This window comes from Pipistrellus hanaki (genome assembly GCF_964339955.1).
Source record: "Pipistrellus hanaki genome assembly, chromosome: 4".
Classification (NCBI taxonomy): Eukaryota; Metazoa; Chordata; class Mammalia; order Chiroptera; family Vespertilionidae; genus Pipistrellus; species Pipistrellus hanaki.
The window spans coordinates 34,314,407-34,329,224 of record NC_140506.1 but is presented as its reverse complement, the minus strand read 5'-3'; the positions used below and the strand labels follow the sequence as shown (position 1 = coordinate 34,329,224).

General features: G+C 41.3%; 1 protein-coding gene and 1 long non-coding RNA gene across 3 annotated transcripts; one reads left to right on the top strand and one right to left on the bottom strand.

The window, feature by feature from the left end:
* Positions 1 to 3,700: 3,700 nt before the first annotated feature.
* On the top strand, positions 3,701 to 7,008 carry LOC311620787. Its single transcript, XR_014794744.1, has 2 exons — positions 3,701 to 5,704; positions 5,786 to 7,008. It is a non-coding gene; the product is annotated as an uncharacterized lncRNA (long non-coding RNA).
* On the bottom strand, positions 7,009 to 14,207 carry BTF3 (basic transcription factor 3). Of its 2 annotated transcripts, none has more exons than XM_084880445.1 (6): positions 14,042 to 14,207; positions 13,415 to 13,483; positions 9,963 to 10,076; positions 9,647 to 9,848; positions 8,205 to 8,261; positions 7,009 to 7,311 (listed from the first exon to the last, which is right to left on the bottom strand). In XM_084880445.1, exons 2-6 carry the CDS (start codon positions 13,481 to 13,483, stop codon positions 7,265 to 7,267), a joined length of 489 nt encoding a protein of 162 aa, XP_084736571.1. In that variant the 5' UTR covers positions 14,042 to 14,207; the 3' UTR covers positions 7,009 to 7,264. The 2 variants fall into 2 exon arrangements, with proteins under 2 accessions (XP_084736571.1, XP_084736570.1); XM_084880444.1 differs by having other exon boundaries at positions 13,804 to 14,176.
* Positions 14,208 to 14,818: the final 611 nt, after the last annotated feature.

Genomic DNA, 14,818 nt, shown 5'->3' with positions numbered 1-14,818 from the left:
AAAGAAGGTTCAGAGGTATTTCAGCACTCTGGTCAATGGGTCGCCTCAGAAATATCAAGGGTGCGTCTCACTGTTTGCTAAAGGTACTGACCGCGCACTGTTTTTCTCTGCGTGGCATGCCAACAAAACCCGTCAGGCGAGTCCCCACGTGCCAGCCTCTCTCAGGAGACGCAGCTCCCTTCCTGCTCTTCAATGTCGGCTGGCTCCAGGCTCCGCCAAGCAGTGTCCTTTGGAAAGCTTGGCTGGAACCCCAGACCAAAGCCTGCATTTCACCGTTGGCATAGGGCTGTTGTCCTCAAACTTTTGGGTGCGTAGAAGTGCTCAAAAAGCATGCAGATCCCCTGCCTCAACCCTAGAGATCCTGATTTTGTAGGTCTAGGGCGGACCCCAAGAACCTGCATTTCCATCATGATTCTGATGTAGGCGACCTGAAATCCAGGTGTGAGGAAACCCTGGCATGAGACAGCCCCGGACAGGGAACTGCAGGCCCTGGGTTTGAGGTGAGATATTCCACTTAATCAGCATAGGCCTCAGAAGTCATGTCGCCTCCTTGGCCCTGTTTTTTTTTTTGTTGTTGTTTTTGTTTACATTTTGAAACTTCATTTCATAATGGGGTCGAGGGGGAGCAACACTCATTCATCACGAGGCTAGTTGCCCAGAAGATCGAATTAGAAGCTTAGGCAGGAAAAGCACCACGGACACTCACAGCACATGTGTGAGGTCCTGTCATTTTGGCTCCTGCCTTGTACGCTGAGATACCCATGGGCACCTGGTGAGTTAACCCAGTACCCCCAACTCGAGCCTCTGTCCTGAGATGAAGATGTGTTCTCCATGTTGTGTGTTTTGTTGTGACAGAGCCGTGCTGGCCTCCCATAAGCAGTGTGCCTGAATATCCTGCGTGGCCTTTATTGTGCTCAGAGTTCTGGTTGCTGTGATCAGTCTTGGGATTACCCTTGGGATGCCTGGAAACCCTGCAAGATGTCTCCCCTAGGTGACTGGTGTGTTAGGTAGTTCACACCACCAATGAGAGTATATTTATCCCAATGTTATTTCCAAGAAGGGTGACTCTACTGATAGTGGATGGTTGGCACATAGTATGTGCCACCACTGCTCTAGACACTTCACACATCTCATCTTTATTTTATTCTTTTCAACAATGTTACGAGGTGGCTGCTGTTATCACCCTTATGAACAGAGATGAGGAGAAGGTAGGTGACATGCCCAAGATCATGTAGCTGGCGAATAGACAAGCCAGGGTTCCCATCGAGGTCTGCCCAACTCCAAAGCCTACCCAGGACATGGTTTCTACCTTCTCGGAGTGTCTGCTGGACTCTGGAGATCGCAGAAACGGTGAACCAGACAGAAGAGCATGAATTTCAGTGTTACATTAGGTTGGGTGGGTATTAAATATTGTTAGTAACTGGAGAAAAAATCCGTCACAATTACAATGTTAAGCATCTCATGAATTAAGGGATACATGTGTGGTCATCTGCCTCTTCACTATCAACCTGATCCCAACTATAAAATTTCAAGTTGCAAATGCCCGCCACCAAGCCCTCGCCTATGTGAAGCCAGGTCTCTAAACCTTTCCAGCCTGTTTACCACTCCACACATCAAACCAGAATTTTCCGGAGATATGTTATTTTAGGTATACGTATGTTATTTTAGTTGCATGTATATTTGAGATATAACTGTTATCTATCTGCTATTTACATCTTAACTTCCATCAAAATTGTGTAGTGCTTAAACATTTTAAAAAATGGCATCACGTTATTTTGACAATCTCCCACTCATTTTTGAGTGCACAGATTCATTGCATCTAAACAGTAATCTCACTGTAACCCATCGTGTTCCCTAGAGGTTGGTGTTCCAAGTTCCTTTTGTTCCCATCTCTGGCTAAGAAAATCATGGAGGGGGCTCATGGGACCAACCAATCCACAGCAAAGCACACACCAGGCTTGTTGACTACCCCTCCCAGGCACCTTCAATTCCTTCTCAGGCAGGAGGGAGTTCACACTTGTTTGCCCAAATGCCAGTGGTATTACAAGACATACAAGCTAAGTAGGCCTAGAGAGTTTTGGAGAATGGGGAGAAAAAGAAAGAAAAGGAGAAGACATAACCAGGGAAAGAACAATGGAAAAAAGCAGAAGGGGGGAGGAGGAAGCAGATTGTTATATTATTAAAGCTTGATGTTCAAGGTCGTAGATGCAACATCCAGTACTTGTCTTACACATCTTCCAGACTGGCCATGTCGACAATGCGAAACAGCTTCACAGCATGTAACAGGAAGCTGGACTGCAGCCATGGCGAAGATGAATCTGCTGCCCAGTGTGGTGAGGTGGACAAATAGGCACCAGCAACTAATCACTATAATTTAGAATTATAATTAAAGCATTACCATGCATGAGTGATTTCTATTAGAAGTCATGCCTTTGTTTAATATAGGCCATATGCCCAGCCATCCCCCTCAAAACTTGATATTCAAGTATCCCAACCAGAAGACTTGGACATATGTGGACAAGGTGTGTGACACGAAACAATGATTGTTGAGATGAATCAGGTAAAATGGAAATATATGATTGATATTCTAAGGGGTTCAATTACATAAGTCAGCCCATACTTAGAAACTGTCCTAAGGATATTTACTTTCACAATTAAGCAGTCCCATCATTTCCAGTAGCTTACATACGAGTTCTCCGGCTGAAAAAGCAAATAAAGCCAGATTTGCAAAGATTAAACAAAGGAAATACTAATCTTGATGGACAACTCTTGTCTGCTATGGAATTCCTTTTGGATTTCTTTGGAAATTTTGGTAAAGATCAAAGAAAAGTCTGTTGAATGCTTTATTTAGCTCTGAGATTTTTTTTTAATATATGTAACCTTTGGTACTCCTTATACCTCCTACTCTCCTTTTCTGCTTTCCCAGTGTTCTCGATGGTGGTTTCACTGACTCTGCACCCTTGATTGCCTTGCAATTTGGCAAGGCTGGGTTATTAAGACCATGGTAGTTCCAATACCTCATGGCCTTAATCAGTATATAAAAAAGGTATCAGAATATAGTACACTATAGATCTTGCCTTTTGCCTGGTCACCATGGAAGGCAGAAAAAGAAATGCTGCTGAGGAGTTGCATGTTAATCTAACAAGGTGTTGGCAACAAAAAGCTAAAAGTATAAACCTATCCTTTTGTTCTCACTAGTTGCCAATTAGCAAATACCGATTCTCTTCCTGGCTTACTGAACATGTAAACTCACATGGACCCTTCCTTTTTATGTAGCATGTCAGTGTATCAGGCCGATGGAGAGAGATAGTACTCTTCTTTGCTTTCAAAGTATAAATTCTTTCACCTAAATGTGTAGAATCTTTAATTTCCCCCTTGGACAGTTTAAGATTCAAAGGGCCATTTCGTTTCCAATAGCGTATTTTCCAGTCCACCTTGATATTTTAACAGTTGTGCTTTTAAAAATAAATAAAATTGTCTAGTGTTCACTGCCAAAGTGTTTAGGAGATGTGATACTGTTTTCTTTGCTGACTGTGCCTGCATTCCCAGAACTCGCTGCAAAAATGGCATTTAAGACTGTGCTGATTGGAGTGATGAAAATTTATGTGAATAGAAGACTTTTCTAATTATTATCTTGGAAAAGCTAAAAACTGCTTAGTTTCCTTAAAACTCCTCCCTGCCTCCCCCCTCCACCACCCCCCCCACCCCCCCGCCAAAAAAAGATTGACATATTTATTTTTGGGGGGAGAGGAGGTAATTACTAAAGAATCCAATGTTATGTAATGGAGAAAAATAACTAGCAGAAATCATGTCCAAACGTTAGTGACCTTGAGCCCATTTCTAAACTTGTTTCCAAAATTTAGAATGTAGCTTTCTGCCCTGTGCACACATGGTTATTATGCAGCTGTCACAAGTGTACTCCAGTTCGATTATTTAAAAAAAATAGAGGGTGTAAATCCTGAATTCTCAGAAAAATTGTCTATTAGTGTATCCCTGGTTCAGATCCAGTTGAAAGCTACTTTGGCCCAGGGTTAGTCTTAATATCGGACCACAGCCAGCAAGTAGTCACAACAGCCAAAAGTTCAACCAGATCAGAATCATCTGCTTCTCTAGCCTGCCTGGGCCTGAATCCTTTCCAACAGGTCCTGAGGTTAAGAGCAGATCTGGGTTAGCTCATTCTACCACTTAAGGGGCTGGGTGACCTCACAGGAGCAATTTCACTTCTTAAAGATGGTTTCCTTGTCTGTACAAGGGATTGTTATGCTGGGCGATGAGATATAATGCAAGTGATAGTGTTTAACATATAGTTATAGCAATTGTGGGCAAAGGAAATTTGTTAAGAATGGGGTAGGTTGGCTTGAACAGGTAGCTCAGCTGGTTAGAAAGCACCAGCCTTATACACCAAGGTTGCAGATTTGATCCCCAGTCAGGGCACATACCAGAATCAACCAAGGAATGCATAAATAAATGAAACAATAAATGGATGTTTCTCAAATCAATTCTTGAAGAGAGAATGCAGGAGATTGTGCTGTTAAAAACTGCTGTCCTGCTCTGGGGAGGGATTATACTTCCCCAATCCTTTCGGCCATCAGACTTGACTATGTACGTGACTTGCTCTGGCTGATGAAATGTGGTTGTTAGTGATGTGCATCTCTTCCCAACTTAAGTATGAAGAGCCAGCTATTTCTTTTCCTTGTCCTGATACTGCCAATGTTCAAGTTAGTGGCTCCTCCTGGAGTGGTTCCGGTGGGGGTGTGGGGGAGGGGGAGGAGTGGAGCCCAGCCAGACACACCATTAACATCAAGTGTGACAAACCTTTGTAACAACTAAAATTTTTAGTCATTTGTAACTGTAACATAACCCTATCTCAATATTGAAAACGTTACAAGAAACTCTTTATTAATCCATAGCCATGACTAACATAAGCCAGATTATTTAAGTAGACGAAAGAAATATCATTAGAGGCTGTTGGAACGAAGTCTGAATAGAGGCAAAACAGGATTAACCTTAGCCAGCATCTGCCACAGGAAGCAAGTTGCCCAGGAATAGGCCTAGCCTGGAAACCCTTTTTAATTTTGTCCCTTACCTATACAGATTCAGGGTAAACAATTGGATCTTCAGATAGTGACATTCTTCACATGCTTATCAGCCTGTCAGTCACCCCAATCTCTTAAAATGAATTAAAACGATCTCAATTTTGCTCCTCAAAGCACAGCCAGTGGACCTACAGCATCAGCATCGCCTGGAAGCTTATCAGAAATGCAGATCTTCAGGCGCCACTCCAGACCATCCCAATCCTCTGCCCTCCTTTACCCACTCCACATGCTTTGGTCAGTTATAACATTTGTAGCGGTTTTAAGCAGCAGCACATGGCCCTAGCTGGTTTGGTTGTGGATAAGAGCGTCAGCCTGTGGTCCTGGGTTTGATTCCAGTCAAGGGTGGGTTGCACAGGAGGCAGCCGATTAATGATTCTCATTACTGATGCTTCTCTCTCTCTCTCCCCCTTTCTGAAAAACAAAAAAACCAGCACATGACCTACCACATTTTCACTCTGCCAGAAAGCTGAATGTCCGTGAGGTTGCCCCATTAGCCTAGGATCTCAAGTGAACATATAGCAACATAACAGAGTCCAACATAACCTGTAATACTCTGGATATGTGTAATTTTGTAAATTATTGACTTTGGAATTTTTGTTACTATAGCAGTGTACTTTAAGTGATATGCAGACTTTAAAGAAAATATGTTAAGATATGCAAATACTGTTTACACATTTCAATTTTTATAGTTAATAATTGACTTTTGATATAGCTATACAGTACCTTCAAAAGGTACTTGTAAGTTATGAAAATTTAAAATTAATTCTTATTGTGTAGAAAATAAGACAATTTTCAGTTGGCATCATTGCCGGATGTACGTAATTGTTTTAATTACTATTAAATTGCTTCATTACAATCACTAATACAGATTTTTAAAAGTAGCTCTATTATTGAGGGGCCTTTCTGGTGTGCAATTGTTCAGTATTCTAGTTATGATGGCAATTACATGTTACAACTGCACACACAGGTCAATTTTACGGTTATTTTAATTTAAAATAGAAAAAAGGAGCCCTGCTCATTTTGAGTTATGACTTAAGGAAAAAGGGTGACATTCCTACTACCTTTTTTCCAGTTATCTTAGAGAATAGCCTACACAGAAGGGATTAACTACTTTCATTTTTTTAAGTAACTTTTGGTTACATCTCTCAAATGGAGCAACTTCATAGAATAAGGATTAGAGAAAATTAAGTGTGAAAGTACATATAAGACCCTAGCTGGTTTGGCTCAGAAGATAGAACATCAGCCTGTGGACTAAAGGGTCTTGGGTTCAATTCTAGTCAAGGGCACATGCCCAGGTTGCTGGGTTGGCCCCTAGCAGGGAGCATGCAGGAGGCAGCTGATCAATGATTCTCTCTCATCATTGATGTTTCTTTCTCTCTGAAATCAATAAAAATCTTTAAAAAAGAAAAGTACATATAAGGCATTCAGTATACAGACATTAAGAGAAAAAATAGAATTTTGCTCTACCACGAAGGAGAATTCTATTCTCGTCTTACAATTATACCCATCATATAAACCAGGGGTCTTTAAACTGCGGCCCGCGGGCCACATGCGGCCCGCAGAGGAGTCTGATCCGGCCCGCCAGGTTTTTTGGGCAGTGAGCGCAGCCGAGGTGTTACAGTAGGAATTAGTAGTTCATATAGTCCGGCCCTCCAGCTCTCTGAGGGACCGTGATCTGGCCCCCACTTTAAAAAGTTTGAGGACCCCTGAAAACCATGGAAGCTCTGAGGACTACTGGAGGGAAGTTTTCAAACATGAAACTTTATACCACCTTTGTTACATGATTCTACCATGTTAAATCTTTAATAATATTTCATCAAAGATTATGTCATATTACATGCCATGATTAGCTTTCTACAAACAACTTTGCTTTCTGTGTACAAATCAGTATCAATGAAATAAAAAATAAAACTATACTAGGCAAAGATCTTTATTAACCTGTTTCAAACTTTATTCCCAGGCTTCTTCAGCTTAATTAGCTGCAAAAAATGATTTATGTATAAGCAAAAACTGAAAAGAGCTGCAATGTCCAGGGGCATTGGGCTAAAAAATATTAGAGATCTAGATTTTATCAGATCCATAAACAAAATTTGAAAAAGCAGTCATAATATAAAATAGCAGCTCCCAGAAACTTCTTCAAGTTTATCTTCTTCAGAAGTTGACTCAATTCAGTTTGCTTCATTCTTGGAAGCCTCATCAAAATTCTCCACAAGATCTAGAAAAAAATTAAAAAGGCAGAAACTCAGAAAAAGCCAAATCTACAAATATAGATCTTAAGAGGAAATAAGAAAATGTTCTCAAAATATATATTACAGTTAAATCAGTATATAAATTTGAAAGTTTTTATTTCCAATAATACCACTACTCATTTGGCACATTTTGAAGTATATGTTTTGGCACATAATTAAAACAAGGGAAAGTCATTAATTTGCCCACAGCTGTGCTTAAATATGTATATATTCTCCCTATTCTCACTCCAAGAATTAAACTTAAGCAATATAACACATTACTCAGTTTGGGGGCAGAACTAAAGAGTACTGTGACACCCAATTCTAAAATCTTCCTGGATTCCCGAGGACACCTGTCCGTGCAAAGTGGAATTATTTATGATCTAGTGATTCTACTCCCAATAAATATTTGTTTTACCACACAAAAATGTATCCAGTAACAGCTGAGATAGAGAAAATGCCTCATGATTGCCAAAGGAGATTTTCTGCTGATTTTAGAATGGTTATATCCCAAGATATATGAATAACTTCTCTGTGCCTTCTTATAAATTTATCGATCTCACAGTAGGAAACAAGAGTCATTTGTGGTCTATAAGTAGTTATTACATTTAGGTAACAATATGCATATTTTTTATTCAATACTTATGGTTATATACCTCCAACTTCTTGGAATCCTAAATAGAAAAACACCAAATCTACAAACATAGCTCCCAGTGAAATAACAGTACACTATTTTTCTCATTCTGAGTAAGGTTCATGTCTCCCTTACCCTCTCTTTATTCTATACCACCTCCCTTAAGGTAGTCTTTCCTATAGAATAAAGATTCTTTATCCTCCCTTGCTAAGATTCTCCAGTTTAACCACAAGTGAAGGTTCCTACCTGGAACTTCATCATCATCATCCTCTCCAGTAGCAAGTGGAGCTTTTCCATCCACAGCTGTGAAAGGAAAAATGTAAACATTACTCACACATTTGTTTGTCTTCAATAAACATTAACCAAAAGAAGCACAGGTGAAAGGTTTATGTTACATTTGGGATCTCATCTATATACTAGCAATAACATAATATTGTATATGTAAAAATGAGCTACAAACCAAATTCTATACCTAGGTTTTCAATCTGGCCCATCACAAACACTGAGAATGAGAATAATGGGGAGCCCCCAGAGTACAAGTAAACCCATGTACCAAATATGGTAAGCTTTACTTGGGGAGGCAAATTAAGAGGCTGTTTTCTCAAATACTCTGTTGTGTTGTGCATGGCATTTAAGGGAGATGCTCAACAAACCTTTACTGAAGTGAAAATAAAATGATCAAAAAAATTTAAGCTTCTTTGAGTGGTAAGCATCCAGCTTCCTTTTATTAAACAGAAAGTGAACGACACTTGAAAGTTGGGACCTCACAGTACTGGCCCTAGGATGTTCAGTGGACTGCTTCAAACACCTATTTCAGCTTTGAAAGCCTAAGACGACTTCCTACAAACTCTTATGCCTTGCCCTAGCTGGTTTGGCTCAGTGGATAGAGTGTCGGCCTGGGGACTGAAGGGCCCTGGATTCAATTCTGATCAACGGGCACATGCCTGGGTTGTGGGCTCAATCCCCAGAAACATGCATGATGTATGATGTTTCTCTCCCTCTTCATTTCTCTCTGAAATCAATAAAATATATTAAAACAAACAAACAAAACTCTTATGCCTTTCCAGGTGACAAAACTACATAAAGTGAAGTAGAGTGAGTGAATGCCTAGAAAAACATGGGATGACTAATTAAAAGACCATATAATAAGCCTGACTTGCTTCTACATTCCTATTCTTCAAAATTTTAGTCAGAGAGCTTCATCATAAAGTATCCATACTCCTGAGGTACAATTATTCAACTACATGATTTTCTGCCCCGAACAAAATCCTTATCATACTATAATTAAAAACACCAGAATACTGGCAAGCGAATTCTTAAAAATTATTGGTGATATCAGTTGTATAAATACAACTGAAGAATTCTGATAATTTAAAATATGTATTTAATTAATTTTAAACTGCCAGTTATCAAAAGAGCACCAAATTAACATTTTCATATTTCCAGCTAATAAAGGGTAACATTTTAAAGTCTCTTATCCAACCCAAGAAAGCTAGTAGGAAACAAGTATAATAATCACAGCATACTAAATTATTGCATATACTATGAGTAGTTGCTTAAAATCAGGGTAAAAATTGATTATTTTTGGAGAAAAGGTAGCATTTCCAAATTTAAAGATATTCACATTCACTTTCCACCTGACATTTTAGAAATCTATTGGATAAATCAATAACCTGTGCAAAACTCACATTGTTTGGGCAGAGCTTCAGCCAGTCTCCTTAAACTAGTCAGACTGTCTGCACCAAGCTGGTTTAAGATGCTGGGTAGCATTTCTGTCAGTTGCTTTGTCTCAGCATGGCCGGTAATGGTGAAAGTATTCGCTGCCAGAGATGCCTGAACTTTAGGGTTGTTAAAGTGGATCACTGTTCCTTGGTTTGTAAACATATTTACCTACAAAGAAAAAGAAAATATTTTTAATTAGCAGTGCCCACCAAATGTATGAACATTAAAAACTTTTTTTCAGATAAACCTTGTTTTTCTAAGGAAATAGAACTTGACACTTACCTCTTCAATACCAGAGATATTGTTTACCCCCAACTTCTTTAAGGAGAACTGAAGCTTTTTATCATCTGCTGTAGCTGTTCTGTGAACCACCTTCTTCTTTCTACGAGCAGTTCCCTAAAGTGGAGATAAAGGAAAGAACACAGCACACATTTATACTGTAACAGACATTTTCAAATGGAAAGGTTCAAATTCCTTTATGAACTTTGGATATGTTTAAGAAAACTACCATAACCACAAACTTTTAAGCAGTGAGAAGGCAGGTGAAAGCAATGAGGGAAGTCAAAAGAGAGAAAGGAGTTGTCTACAAATCCTTAATAATTTCTAAAATTCTAATCTTGTCAGATATAAAAGATTTTTTCGAAGTCCCACTTTTTACATTAACTGCTCCAAAGTGATCAAAGAGGTGGCATGTGTCAACCTAAATTACTAACCTTTTGTTTTTACGTTAAAGAAAAAGTAACATCTATTAATATTCATAGGCAAGACAGTGCATGACACAAATGTCTGTACAAACTTCCATAGTAAGCAAAAGGAAAATCTGCATCTGCATGGCTCCCTCTCACTCAAGATCCTCGCTCTTATGTCACCGTATTCAGAGTGGCCTTTCCCAACAACTCACACTCACCATTTCCCATCTATCCCGGTTTATTTCTCTTTATAACACTTATTACTAATAAAGATAAGTATATTTTATTGTCTGTCTCCCCTTACTAGAATGTAAACTCCTTGAAGACTTCTATTTACTGCTATAAAACTCAATATTTATAACAATATCGATAACCTGGCTCACTGAAGGTAGTCAGTAACTTGATGAGTAAATGAATATAGGCTTTAGGAAAATGTGTAGTCTCTTGTACATGCCAAGTATCCAATCTCCCCTTTCTCTAAAATATCCTATAAACTTCCCAAACCAGGCAAATGTGACCATCCATATTTTGCTTACAAACTATTTAATAGCACTCATAGATTCCCATATAGGCTAAGATAGCGGTCGGCAAACTCAGTCAACAGAGCCAAATATCAACAGTACAATGATTAAAATTTCTTTTGAGAGCCAATTTTTAAAAACCTCAAACTTCTTCTAATGCCACTTCTTCAAAATAGACTCGCCCAGGCCGTGGTATTTTGTGGAAGAGCCACACTCAAGGGGCCAAAGAGCTGCATGTGTCTCACAAGTCACAGTTTGCCGGCCACGGGGCTAAGACATATTTACATTGTACACAAGGCTCTTCTGGAAAGACTACCACCACCCACCTACCTCACTGTCCCGAGCCTCCATACCAATTCTGATCCTTTAAAATCCTGCATAAGCCATCATCCCTTCCATGTTTTCCCTAAACTATACAATTAATATATCCTCACCCAGCCAAACCACTCCCATCTATCTTTACAATGCTTCTCTTGCACTATGCATGTAAAAAAATATTTTTTTAAAAATGTCTATCTCCCATACTAGCCTTAAAGCCCCCTAGATACTTCACTTAAATTTTGTATTCTCAGGATCCAGCATAGTAAAGGCTTAAATAAATCATAGTGTAACTGAAGAAAATATCAATAATTACATGGAATACTGGTGACCAATGCCCTCAAAAAAACCTTTAAAATAACAATTACTTTGAAAAGTGTTAATGTAGAAACCTGGTTCCCAGAGAACCCTCTCTAAAAGACATTCTAAGAAACTACTATAAGATTCTAAAAACAAAACCAGCACACCTTCTATTGTTCTCATACACTTTACATAAATAGGATTTACTTTTCACTGAAATAACTAAGTTATTATCAATGTTCTGATCAGATACTGTAACACTTACCTAGAAGTATCTAACACTTGCAATTTTCTCTAAGGCAAAACTCACTCACCTGATTTCACATCCCTTAATAAGCAGGTTTCTTAAAAGGTGAAAAAAATGTTTCCATATTACAGTGACAGAAATACTTCCTCTATTAATTACCCTGTTTCCCCAAAAATAAGACAGTCTTATATTAATTTTTTCTCCCAAAGTTGCGCTAGGTCTTATTTTCAGGGGATGTCTTATCTTTCCATGTGCTAGATCTTATTTTCGGAGGATGTCTTATTTTCGGGGAAACACGGTAGTTAACAAGTAAAGCTTAATCCTACACCAGCTTTAAGAATCCTAGATAACCCCGACATCCTTTACCTAGAATGATTTCTCTCACAAGCACATTAACTCAGGTTAAAAACACCTTAAGAGCATCCAAACACTGACCCACAAAGATTATAATGAGTTTTTCTGTCACACCTAGCTTACAACCATTGCTAAAAAGAACAAGAAATACCTACTTTGTTAACAGGTAGGTGTGGGATCTTGAATACTACTAGCTAGGAGGGATGAGGGGGGATGAAGATACACACATTGCTGGCAAAGTCCAATAATTAATAGATGTACATCTTACTATTTAAAGTCTAAGTGCAAATTTGGCTATTCACAGTAGACTCTAATTGAAGGTAAATAGGTAAGTTTGAAGGAGAAAAAAAAAACTAATAGTTAATAAATCTGTAGTACAGAAGTTTTCACCATACAAGTGAATACAAGTTTTACCAAGTGAAGCCATGCTCTGTTCCAACAGGCTATACCACACCTTGTTAAATACTAGGAATGTGCCAACAATGCAGAATATAACCAGGTAGACCTCGGTCTAGAGGGGACTTCTGATTTATGTAAACTACTTAGAGAACAATCTAAACACAAAGTTCAGAAAGGAATCCCCTCGGACTCATTATCCACCAGGAAAAACCAATGAACCCAAAACGGATCATTAAAAAACCCACCAAACACTCCCATTCCCTCAGTTTTAGCGAAATCGCAAAGTAAAAACACAAAGACACCCACTTTAGGTAATATTTTCGAATCCATAGTCCACAGGTCTTAAAACTCCAAAATGTACTTACGAGAAAGAAAGATCTTCAAACGCCCTAGAAACGACTGCGACCGGGGTGCATTAGCCAAGGAGGCATTACAAAAAAAGGCCTTAATTTACAAAAAGAAACCAACTCACTAGTAAGTCCACCGCATATAACCGAAGCCAAAACAAGCATGAGGTGCAATGGCCACAATGATACGCAACTGAAATGACACATCTTCTAACTAAGTACACCAGTAAACACTTTTATTCCACTAAAAACACTGTAACACTGGAGAGCGTGTTTACACACACACACACAATGTTTGCAGTCTAAGTAGTTTTTCATCTCGACTCACTTGCATCTTTTCCCTTGGCGTATACATCCTGCAGGATTCACGGGTACATTACACTGTAAATCACATTTAACCCGCCGCTCCCCCCCCCCCCCCCCCAAGTTTGCTAGTTCCGTGCAATGCCCTCTACAGACAAAGTCACACGCCATCGACATTAGGAATGCAAAAGGGGAAGAAAAAAAAAACCCTAAACCTTACACACACACTTACACACACAAAACTATGGAAACTTACTTTCCCACCAATGCGCACTTGTGCCTGCAGTTTGGCGAGTTTCTCTTGGTTCATAATAGTTTCTTTCATCTAGAAAAACAGGAAACCCTCAGCGAGGAGAGGTCTGGTTCGCTCCAGCATTCCACGCTCGTTAATTCCCGACACCCCGGCCCGAGGCCTGGATCCCAAAACCCACCCCGCAAGGCTCCCCATTTCAGCGTCCAGAGGGCCGAAAGGGCACCCGCCTTCCTCCTCCCCCACCCCCACCCCCTCCCCGGCCTCCCTTTTTACAGAGAAATCGGGTCTAAACCACGCCCGGCCAGCACCCCCCACCCCGGCCCTGGCCCGGCCTCGGCCTCGGCCTAGCCAGGGCCTGCCCGACCGGCCACTCTCCGAAAGCCTCGCGGTACCTGAGGCTCCTGTCCTCTGGTCCCGCCGCGAGGTGGAGGAAGAGACGGCGTCGCCTCGCCCCCAGGGCAGCCGCCCCTGGCTCGACCTCGACCCCGAGAGTCAGCCTGAGCGGGTGCGCCTGTCCGTCGCATCGCCTTCCTCTCCTCAGCCCTGTCCCTCCCTGTCTCGCTCCTTCCGGGCACTTCCCGCCCCCGATCCCGTCCTCCTCCCACGCCGGCGTCCACAGCCTTTCTGTACCTTGTTGGAGAGGAAACGGGGCCGCGCGGGGGACTAGGGCTGACGCTCAGGGGGTCTAGGGCAGACCAGCTGAGAATAAGCGCGCACACGCGGGGACGCAAGATGGCAGCTAGAGGGAGGCCGGAAGTGACGCAAGGCCACTTCCTTGAAAAGCCAGGAAACGGACTTGGCCCGAGCTCGGGGCTGTGCTGCGCACGCGCGGCCCCAGGACGCGGGGTTTTGTGACTCTCGCGCGCGTGGACGTTCTTTCCTTTGCGGCCGGCGCTGCCCCGGCGGCGGCCACGCCAAAGGCGGGGCTGGAGGCGCCGCCAGGAGGCCCGGGGAAAGCCGCGCAGGGGGTCAGAGAGGGCAGTTTCTTCTTCAGTTAGCGTTCTCCCTCCGAGTCCTGATCTCAGGTTTGCGGAAACGCTTGGGGCGCCCAGCGTTTTGCTCTGGGCTCGTTGGGTGACCCCGAAAGTTTTAGAAATTACCCACCGGCCCGAATGAGCATTCTTCACCAAAATATTTTGTTAAAAACAATGAAGCTGCCCTGACCGGTTTGGCTCGGTGGATAGAGCGTCAGCCTGCGGACTGAAAGGTCCCCGGTTGGATTCCGGTCAAGGGCAGGTACCTTGGTTGCGGGCACATCCCCAGTAGGGGGCGTGCAGGAGGCAGCTGATCGATGTTTCTCTCTCATCGAAGTTTCTAGCTCTCTATCCCTCTCCCTTCCTCTCTGTAAAAAGTCAATAAAATATATGAAAAAATTTTCTTTAAAAAATGTTAAAAATAAGGCTAGGT

Bases quoted from the DNA above. Each gene is read 5' to 3' on its own strand.
- BTF3 (XM_084880444.1), bottom strand. From the start codon at position 13,935: ATGCGACGGACAGGCGCACCCGCTCAGGCTGACTCTCGGGGTCGAGGT. The intron at 9,849-9,962 runs GTAAGTGTCAAG...TTTTCTTTGTAG, and splicing joins ATATCTCTGGTATTGAAGAG to GTAAATATGTTTACAAACCA. The intron at 8,262-9,646 runs GTGAGTTTTGCA...TTCCTTTCACAG, and splicing joins TGAAGCTCTGCCCAAACAAT to CTGTGGATGGAAAAGCTCCA.